The following is a 9,219-nucleotide window of genomic DNA, read 5'->3' as shown; positions in this document are numbered from 1 at the left end:
CGTCGCGGCCGTCGCGTGCGCGGATCAGGCAGTGGATGCGCGCAGTCGGCAGCGCGTGCAGGAGCTCGTTCAGGAGAACGACGCCCAGGAAGCCCGTGCAGCCTGCACCCCGCACGCGCACGCGGTGTAGAGTGGAGAGTGAGCGCCAGTTGGTCAGATTTGAATAGAATAAGATTTAGACGCAAGCAGGCAGCCGATTACCGGTCAGCAGGACGTGGCCGGGCAGTTCCTCTGCCGAGGGGGAGCTCTCGATCGCGTGGACGGGCCGCAAGTCGTTAGCCAGCGCAGCCTCAGCTACGAGGGGGGGGGTTGGAGAGCGTCAACAACACACAACACACACACACACGCACACCGCACACCGCACACCGCACACACCACAGTGGTACCTTCCCAATCGGTCATGGGCGCGGAAGACACGAAGAAGGAGGGCAGCGAGGTGGCGGGCGACGAAGCCGACGGATCGGAAGAGGAGGACGAGGACGACGAAAAGTTGATGAGGTCTGTCAGCCGGTCGACCGTCACATTTCCGCTGTACAGGGCCTCCACGCCCACCTCCACGTGGAATCTGTTTTCCGTAATTTGAGCACAACACGACACACACGACACACACGACACACACACTACACACACGACACACACACGACACACACGACACGCACCTGTCGCGGAGGACTTGCATGAGCCGCACGGCGGAGAGGGAGTCGTTGATGAGGGGCTCACCGGTGCCCTCGTGGTCCAGGCCGCCGACGTCGCCCAGCGCGCGCGGCAGGACGTCGGCCACCAGCACGCCGCGCACGTTCTCGAGCTTCTTCTCGAGCGACTCGTAGAGCGCCGCGAGGCGGTCGCCGTAGTGGGCCAGCAGCCCGCGGCGGTTGAGCTTCTCCGACGGCGTCAGCAGCCCGTTGGCGTCCGTGAACGCCTCGTTGTCCAACAATATACCCTGCGCGTGTGTCGTTGCGCGTGTGTCATTGCGCGTGTGTCATTGCGCGTGTGCGGTGACACGCGTGTAATTGTGTGCGTGTGCGTGTGCGTGTGCGGTGGCTTACCTTGGGCGCTTCCCAAGCGGGGCGGCCGGACTGGGAGATGATGTGCGACAGCGAGGAGAGAATGGCGCGCCGGACCGATTCGAGCCGGCACAGCTCGGCCAGCGATCGCTGATCGGGCTCGTCCTGCAGCTGCTGCCCGGCGGCCCACGCGCGCAGCGCGCTCTCGTTGGGCACCACGACCGCGACCAGGAACGAGCGCATGCTGTCACCGTGCACGAAGATCTGCTGCACGAGCGGCGAGGCCATCAACACATTCTCGAGCCTTGGTGGAATGTGCCACGTCAGCCACCTTAAAATAAAATGAAAACAATAAAAAAGGGTGGTTACGTGGCAGCACCTTTCGGGCGCGACGAACTCGCCCTGGGCCAGCTTGAAGATGTGCTTCCGGCGGTCGATGATGCGAACGCAGCCCTGGGCCGTGCGCTCGCCGATGTCGCCCGTGCAGAACCAGCCGTCCTTGAACGCGCGCTCCGTCTCTTCTTTGTTTCGGTAATACCTAGCGTCGCGTGCGTGTGCGTATGCGTGTGTGCGGTCGTGCGTGTGCGTGTGCGTGTTTGTGTGTGTGTGGTGAAACAAAGAAAGGTCTGGGATTCGGGGCAGAGCAGGCAAGTACGCGGGAACGGTGAGATTGGTTCGGACCCAGATCTCGCCGCGCGCGTAGGGCGAGTCGGTGGTGAAGTAGCCCAGCTCCGGCACGTCCTCCAATCTAACATCTGCGCACATCGTAGTTGAATAATGATATTTAAAGAATATATTTATATTTATATTTATATTTATATTTATAATATTTATATCGATAGATAGATATACGAACCAACAGACTGGTGGATCCAGCCATTGGTGGCGATGGGACCCACCTCGGTGGTGCCGTAGCCCTCGTAGACCGGACACTCGAAGCACCGCTTCAGCCATTCCAACACGGTGGGTGCGATGGGCGCTCCACCGCTGATGAGCTGATGAGGCCGTGAGTCGGCAATGAGACACACACGACACACGACACTCAACACTGGAGGCTGTACCATCTGTGTGGCGCCGCCAAAAGATTGCTTGAAACGGAGGAGCAGCTCTCGCTCCTGCTCCTTCCTTGTGAGCGAATTGCCTTCGGCCTGCTCGATTCGTGCCAGCTCGGACTGATACTCGCTGTAGAGCTTGTTGAACAACCTGGTACCCGCCCCACCACACACGACACGACACGACACACGACACACGACACACGACACGCGACACACGACACACGACACACGACACGCGACACACGACACGTGATTAGTGAAATGGAACTGGAAGAGGAGAGGTGGCGGCCTACCGAGGAACCGACGAAACGATGGAAGGCTTGACGATGGCAAACGCCTCAAACAGACGATCAGTTTCCTATGTAATGCGTGATTAGGTCAGCTTGTGCGTGTGTCGTGTGTGTGGCCTGAGTGTCATGAGTAATGAGTCGTGCGTGCGTGCGTGCGGTGAAAAAGAAGCGTACATGCGAAAATATGGCGATGCGCCCGCCCTTCATGATGGAGAGGAGCACGGAGACGCGCTCCGAGTGGGCCAGCGGAGCAAAGGACATGGTGACGAACGGGTCCGGGATTCCGTACTCCGTGGTCACGTCGTCATTCAATATCTGGTCCGTGATCACCGCTCCCTGCCGATCGCCACCTTTGTTAGCTTCCCCGCATCGAACGCAATGGACCACACACACACACACACACACACACAAACACACACAAACACACACGACACACGACACACGACGCACGACACACGACACACGACACACGACACACGCACAAGCAGAATTGAGAAAGGGCGCACCTTGGGCTTGCCGGTCGACCCGCTGGTGTAGAAGAGGGTGATGAGCTGCTGGGAGCCCTCCACGCCGTGCGCTTCAACAGGCGACTCTTGTCCCTATGCGTGTGCGGTTGTGCGTGTGCGTGTGCGGTGAGTGAAGTTGTGGGGAGAGCATGGCAAGAGGTGCGGAGGTGCCGTACCTTGGCGTAGAGGTCGTACCAGTACACGAGCGCGACTCCGTACTGCGCGGCCAGCGCGACCAAGGCCTCGTCCGGCCGTTCCATGAGCACGATGTGCTTCAGCGTCGGGCACTGCGGGCTGACCTTGGCGTACTTGCCGGCCAGATCGGCCGAGGTGATCACCACCTTAAGGCTGGAGTTGTTGATGACATGCGCAACCTCGACCTCGTCTGTAACACAAATATAAAGGAATATTCAAATAAATGAATAAATAGAAATTGCCAAGGTTATGATCACAACATTATCATTTTATATATTAATGGAATGAAAAAATGTAACGAACCGAAGCTGGTGTGGATCGGCACGGAGACGATGTTGTGGAAGAAGCAGGCGTAGTCGGTCACATACCACTCCAACCTGTTCTTCGCACTTATACCGACAAAGTCGCGCTACGCACCCAACATTTTACAGCACAGAATCTATGTGAGTATGTTGGTGTCACTATATGTATATCAACATAAAGGTCCAACATAGTATCCTCCTATTGGTGGGGCCACGGGTACCTGGTCTACGAGGGAGCGCAGGCCGGAGCCGAACTGGAGGCTCTTGGCGTAGAGCTGGCCGTAGGTGAGCCACACGATGTTGGCCAGCCGGCCCTCCTTGAGCGGAAGCCAACCCAGACACGGCCTGCCCTCGAACATGCGGAACGCATTCCTTTTTGTCATCACCACCACGACACACAACAATCAGACACTATGTCGTGTGCCGTGTGTGCCGTGTGTGCCGTGTGTGCCGTGTGTGCCGTGTGTGCCGTGTGTGCCGTGTGTGCCGTGTGTGCCGTGTGCGGTACTTACTTGAGCGATTGGGCGAGCGTGGGTCCTTTCACTTTGCCCATGCACAGCGCTAAAAGGGAAGGATTAGCGAGCGTGAGCGCAATGCTTCGTGTCTTCGTGGCGCTGATGGAGGCCGTACAGGTGTCGACCCAGGTCGGGTGGCCGCTGTCGTCGTGCACGCCCGCCTCCTTGCAGTCCTGGCACAACACCATGCCCGGGCCTGACATTTTTATTATATAGTATGTTAATATTGTACTACAAGATAAACATCCATTTAAAAAAAAGTAACAAAAACCATTTTAAGTGAAAAAGTTGTTTGCCATATTAGTAAATAAAATGTAAAAAATAGTGTGCCTGGGGGGGGGTACATTGCCAGCAGCGGTGCCATGAGGTGGGGTAGGCGGGGGGCGAGAAGGACGAGTAGAGCTGCGTGAAGCACCAATCGCACGCCACAGCGACCCCCTCCCCCGCATACCGCGACGAGGCGGCCACCGCCGAAGAAGAAGACGACTTGTCGGTGGTGGACGGCAGCACCAAGGCCGTCGTGTCCTCCTCTTCCTCCCCTCCCTTTTCCTGGTGTGCGTGATTGCCCGAGAACCGAAGAGACATGGCGGTCGTGCTCGCTTTCGGTTGTGTTTTAGTTTGGTTTTATTTTCTGCATTTTTTGTTGATTTTATTTTATTTATTTATTTCCTTTTTTAATTATTGGACAAAGCTCAGTAGGCATTGAGAGGCTGCTCTTCCTCCTCTTCGTCCTCTTCTCGGTGTTGGAGGTCCACCACGCAATAGGCAGCAGTTCTCGGAATGCGCGGCTCCGGCCCTCTGGCCACCACGGGCTGCATCTCGACATCGTCGTCGGCTCCGGCCCGCGCTGGTGCTGCTGCCGCTGCTCGAGCCGCCGCCGCCCGGCCGTCGCCCTGGCAGCAGAACGGCCCCAGCAGCCGCGCGTAGCGCGACAGCGCGGCGAGGCTGACGACGAGGCTGCCCGCGGAGAGCGCGACGTCGACCCACAGCAGCTGCCGATAGTCGTGCGACGCCACCCCGCCTTCGTCTTCGTCGTCGTCGAACTGGTAGAGGGTCCAGCCCAGGTTGAAGAGCGACAGCAGGAGGAGCAGCAGTAGGAAGAAGAGGAGCACGACCACCTCGGTCACGTAGAGGCTGCGGCGGTCGTCGGGGCGGCAGGCCATGGCCCGCGCGCAGCAGCCGGCGCGCCAGCAGGGCCCGAGGCACAGCTCGACCAGCCACAGGCCGGCCAGCAGCGCGAGTAGCGGGTAGACCACGAGGAACGGGTAGTACTGCTTGACCCCGGAGCCGATGGTGAGCACGGAGAAGAGCACGGCGTCCATCACGACCAGCGCGAACTGGACGACGGTGAGGGTCTGCAGCACGACGTCCTTGCGGAGGTCGCGCAGGCCCCAGAGCTGGAACTCGATGAGGTCCTGCAACATGAAGACCGTCTGGGTGTGGGCGCCGTCGATGTCCTTCAGCAGCTCCACGTCACGCCGCAGCTTCTGACTGTCCGACAACTCACCCTCGGGCAAGGCCCTGAACCGGTCCATCTCTCTGGACATCCCACCTCTTCTTCTTCTTCTATGCCGGTAAAGGAGTGGTCAACATTTTCTACCCTTGCTGCAGGCATCCGCGAACCCAGGTGGTGCTGGTCAATTGGCCTCCAATGGGCAGGTACGGTTTTGTCTCAGCTCATATCGTATTGGTTACCGGCACCACCAGTTACAAGCAATGTCGCATTTTGGTCTGGTCGGTGTATGGCGACAACCCGACCAGTTTCTCCCTTTGGAATCTCGCCTCCCCTGTGTCAGCGGCACCAACCCAGCGACCATCACCGAGCACAGAGGGTCCGCTAACCACTTCCACAACCAACCGCACCAACACCCGCACCCAACCCACACATCAAACATGCTGACTGAGGAAGAGACCAAGCGGTGCGGTGGCAACACATCATCAACAACATCAACAACGTCACCACGGTGGTCAACACGGCCCCGTGTGTGCGCCAAAAGCTCACCGCCTACGACCTGCTGAAGCGCATCCACGAGCATGTGCTGACCAGCATGCAGCGCCAGCTGGTGGCGTCCAAGGACCGCCCGGTCTTTCTCATCCCCGAACCCAACGACCTGTTCAAGTTGAGCTACAACATCAGCAACATCTACATCTCGTCGCTCTCCACCCAGAAGGGTCAGGCGTCGGAGCTCAACCTGGGCGCGTTCAAGATGGTGGCCGACTTCTTGGTGGGCGCGCAGCTCATCAACGAGGACGCCTTCATCGGGTCCCAGTACGCGCACGAGCTGCTGCCCAAGGTGCTCGAGGTGATCGAGAAGTACGAGGTCAAGGACGAGAAGGCCGTGGAGCTGCTGCGCGAGTGCAAGACCTTCATCAACGGCCTCAAGAAGGAGGTCTCCCTCCTTGACTTCTAAAGCTGAAAGACAGTGTGTGGGGCCACAATAATAAATGATATAAAATGAAATGGTTTCTCTTTTCTTTGATTTATTAACTTTATTCCTTTCATTTATTGCTGTCGTTTATTTACATTCCACTACGCTCTGCTAAGTAATGTCTCACCTCTCACATCTTGTGCTACTTCCTTGTCTTGCGCTTCTGGCGCTTGCTCTGCTGGTGCGACTGCCCCCCCCCACCGTTCTTTATTCGTTCTTTTTACTTTAATCATTCTTCAGGCACGTGCCGAGCTGGCCGTGTGTCCGCCCGGCACCTTCCACCACATCCACTCGGCCGACTGCGTGCCCTGCCCGCCCGGCACCGCCTCCGCCCAACCCGACTCCGTGGTACGCACCACGAGAGGACTGCACACCACCCCCAGGTCTGCCCAGACACCTGATTTGATGTCAACGTTGTGCCTGCCCACCATAGAGGTGCACCCCGTGTGGTCCGGGCTTCGCGGCTGCGGGTGCGGGCAACACGCACTGCACGGCGTGCGCGCCGGGATCCTCGTCGGCGGCCGGCAGGGCCAAATGCACCCCGTGCCCGCCCCATTTCTGCTCGGGCGCTGGCGCCACCCACTGCGCCCCGTGCAACTCTTCGGACCTGTGATCGATTTGAGTTGTATTTACACTTGTATTTGTTTGGTGTATTATTTATAAAAAAAGAGATACTTCTGTATCTTTGTTGGTTTTGTTGTTCCCTCTTGCCCTCTCTCGATTCTGTTGTCAGAGCTATCTCTTCCACTATGTTCAGTCCCTCCCTTCTTGTTCGGTGATGTTGACGAGATGATGGTGATGATGTGAGGTAGATGGTCATCGCTCGTCGTTGACGGTCTGCTGGCGCTTGTTGAGGCACGGGTGGGTGGCCATTACGGCCTTGGAGAACACCGCCCGCATGCGTGGCAGTGGAACGACTCGCTCTTCCGCCCGAGCTTGCACACCTGGCAGAACTCGCAGTGGAAGATGGCCTTGTCCGGGTCGTTATCGTAGAACTTGCACACACCGCAGAAGTAACTGTTGTCAAACAAACACGAAGGTAAGTCGCGAGCTCACTTCACTTGCGCAGCAGATCGAGAAGAGAATGATGGGTGTTGTGTACCTTCCCAACGATCTGTTCTGACACTGTGGCGACGTGCAGTGCTGGCCGGCCGGTTGGATGGCGTTGCATGCCATGCACAGCTGGACGAGAAAGAGAGAGAGAGCGTGAGCTCAAAGGACGAGTGGCTGACTGTCGTGGTAGTGGAGGAGAAGGCGTACCACAAGCTGGGTGGCGTATCGGTCGATGCGGTGGTCGTGGACCTGCTCATCGTGACAGTGGCGGCACACGAAGAAGCGGCCGCAGCAGGCCGCGAGTAGCTTGCAATCGCGCCTGTAGTGCTTGCAGCCGAGGGTCGACGGGGCGGCGCCGCACATGCCGCCGCAGTCGCCGCCGCCGCACGGGCTCCTCTGAGGCTCAGAGGCGTCGACCAGGGCGGGAAGTCGGATGGACCTCATCGACTGCAAAGAGTAGAGCAGAGATGGGGTCAGACTCTGCTGAAGAACCTGAAGAAGATGAAGATGGTGAAAACTATGTAGACGTACTCTGAATTGAACGGGGGCGAGGTCGCCGCGCATGGCGAGGAGGTGCTGGAAGCGCTCCTTCCACGTCTTGCCCTCGGGCCGCGGGTTGTCGATATCCATCATGTCGCCGTCATCGTCGTTGTTGTTGGCGATGGCCTTGCTCTTCTTTCTGTTCTGGTCTTGGGGGCCGGCTTGGCGTCTCTGCATGTGCTCGTCGAAGACCAGCTCGCAGCCATCCAGGAAGCTGATGCCCAGCTCCGTCTGGATGAGGTTCTTCCAGACCATGTCATCGTTCCCGTACTCATATCCCGCCTTGCTCGTCTGATGTGGCAAAGATGTTGGTCAGACGTCAGGCGCTACGCTATGTGCGTATTTCGAATTCTTCGATTTTGTTGCGAGAAATGATCGTGGAGAGCTGGGAATTTGGGGAATTTGGTGGTGGGTTCGGTGATGAGGGATGGGGGTACCTGTGCGAGGCGGAGGGCGTCTTTGTAGGAGAGGAAGGAGATGATGTGGAAGCTGAGCTCGGGGGGCAGCTGGGTGAAGGGGTTGAGCGCCGTCGCGGCGGCCAGTGGCTTGCCGCCCATCGCCAGCCGGCGGGTCATAGGCGACGAGACAGGTGAGGAGACTGCGGAAGACGACGAGCGTTTGCTGCCGCAGCACGTAGAGGTGGAAGAAGAAGAAGAAGTCGTCGTCGTTGTGGTAGTGGGAGGCGAGTAGAGAGATTTGAGGAGGAAAGACTTTGGCTTCTCCATGTCGAGTTCAAACGCCACTCTGACCATCATCAGTGCACTTTCCATCATGACTTTGCTGTGTGCTGTGTGTGTAAGTGCGTAGAAGAAGGAGGAGGAAGAGATGAAGGTGGCTTGCTGCTGATGTGTGGCTGAGGGTGTGTGGGCCGAGGTGAGAAGAAGAATGAGGAAAGGGGTGGAGCTTTGCGCGTTCTGTGTTTGGTTGGGGCGCAGAGAGGAGTTGAGACAAGGGAGGAGCTGGAGAGGCGAAGGAGACCCCCGTGGTGTTGGCTGGAAACTTGGGACCAGGCCAGGGGAGATGCCGTGCCTGGGGTGGGTCCGGGCGTGGCTCTCCGTACGACCGACCTTGGTTTTCTTCGTCTTTCGGCCCAGTTCCAGGCCAACTCGGGCATGACGCCCTTCCGCAGTAATGTCCGGAATTTCGTGATCTTGCTACTGTCATTGGTCAAACGGTTCTGTGGAAAAGTTCTGCGACTTGGGCGAAATCTCGGCCTGGAACACACCGGTTAGCATTGGATCATATTTTACATGCTCCATGTCCACATCCTCTGCAAAGTGCTTGATTGGTGAGATCAGTTCAAGCATACTACCAAAGGTCTACATGACTG

General features: G+C 57.9%; 4 protein-coding genes across 4 annotated transcripts in view; 1 reads left to right on the top strand and 3 right to left on the bottom strand.

Annotated features, from left to right (window-relative positions):
* The window catches only part of ACA1_269830 (AMPbinding enzyme domain containing protein), a gene marked incomplete at both ends in the record, with an annotated part of 5,549 nt that extends 1,494 nt beyond the window's left edge, over nucleotides 1-4,055 (bottom strand). Inside the window, 16 exons of the mRNA XM_004341579.1 lie at nucleotides 80-102; nucleotides 202-294; nucleotides 387-565; nucleotides 660-940; nucleotides 1,047-1,335; nucleotides 1,384-1,542; nucleotides 1,660-1,759; nucleotides 1,861-1,999; nucleotides 2,066-2,207; nucleotides 2,353-2,417; nucleotides 2,524-2,685; nucleotides 2,856-2,948; nucleotides 3,032-3,240; nucleotides 3,354-3,459; nucleotides 3,574-3,724; nucleotides 3,865-4,055. Of these exons, the coding sequence (XP_004341627.1) occupies nucleotides 80-102; nucleotides 202-294; nucleotides 387-565; nucleotides 660-940; nucleotides 1,047-1,335; nucleotides 1,384-1,542; nucleotides 1,660-1,759; nucleotides 1,861-1,999; nucleotides 2,066-2,207; nucleotides 2,353-2,417; nucleotides 2,524-2,685; nucleotides 2,856-2,948; nucleotides 3,032-3,240; nucleotides 3,354-3,459; nucleotides 3,574-3,724; nucleotides 3,865-4,055 (2,382 nt within the window). The remainder of the gene's footprint in view (nucleotides 1-79; nucleotides 103-201; nucleotides 295-386; nucleotides 566-659; nucleotides 941-1,046; nucleotides 1,336-1,383; nucleotides 1,543-1,659; nucleotides 1,760-1,860; nucleotides 2,000-2,065; nucleotides 2,208-2,352; nucleotides 2,418-2,523; nucleotides 2,686-2,855; nucleotides 2,949-3,031; nucleotides 3,241-3,353; nucleotides 3,460-3,573; nucleotides 3,725-3,864) is intronic.
* Nucleotides 4,056-4,559: 504 nt separating this feature from the next.
* Nucleotides 4,560-5,402, bottom strand: ACA1_269820 (uncharacterized protein; the record flags this gene model as incomplete). Its single annotated transcript, XM_004341578.1, has 1 exon — nucleotides 4,560-5,402. One exon carries the CDS (start codon nucleotides 5,400-5,402, stop codon nucleotides 4,560-4,562), a length of 843 nt encoding a protein of 280 aa, XP_004341626.1.
* Nucleotides 5,403-5,915: 513 nt separating this feature from the next.
* On the top strand, nucleotides 5,916-6,909 carry ACA1_269810 (uncharacterized protein; the record flags this gene model as incomplete). The annotated part of the gene is made up of 3 exons (XM_004341577.1): nucleotides 5,916-6,257; nucleotides 6,537-6,644; nucleotides 6,730-6,909. 3 exons carry the CDS (start codon nucleotides 5,916-5,918, stop codon nucleotides 6,907-6,909), a joined length of 630 nt encoding a protein of 209 aa, XP_004341625.1.
* Nucleotides 6,910-7,112: 203 nt separating this feature from the next.
* Nucleotides 7,113-8,446, bottom strand: ACA1_269800 (Fbox domain containing protein; the record flags this gene model as incomplete). Its single annotated transcript, XM_004341576.1, has 6 exons — nucleotides 7,113-7,217; nucleotides 7,241-7,313; nucleotides 7,399-7,478; nucleotides 7,557-7,829; nucleotides 7,881-8,180; nucleotides 8,327-8,446. 6 exons carry the CDS (start codon nucleotides 8,444-8,446, stop codon nucleotides 7,113-7,115), a joined length of 951 nt encoding a protein of 316 aa, XP_004341624.1.
* Between the last annotated feature and the right edge of the window lie 773 nt (nucleotides 8,447-9,219).

This window comes from Acanthamoeba castellanii (genome assembly GCF_000313135.1).
Source record: "Acanthamoeba castellanii str. Neff unplaced genomic scaffold scf7180000084770, whole genome shotgun sequence".
NCBI classification, from domain to species: Eukaryota; Discosea; order Longamoebia; family Acanthamoebidae; genus Acanthamoeba; species Acanthamoeba castellanii.
The sequence above is the reverse complement of the archived record's forward strand: the minus strand, read 5'-3'. Positions and strand labels throughout refer to the sequence as shown.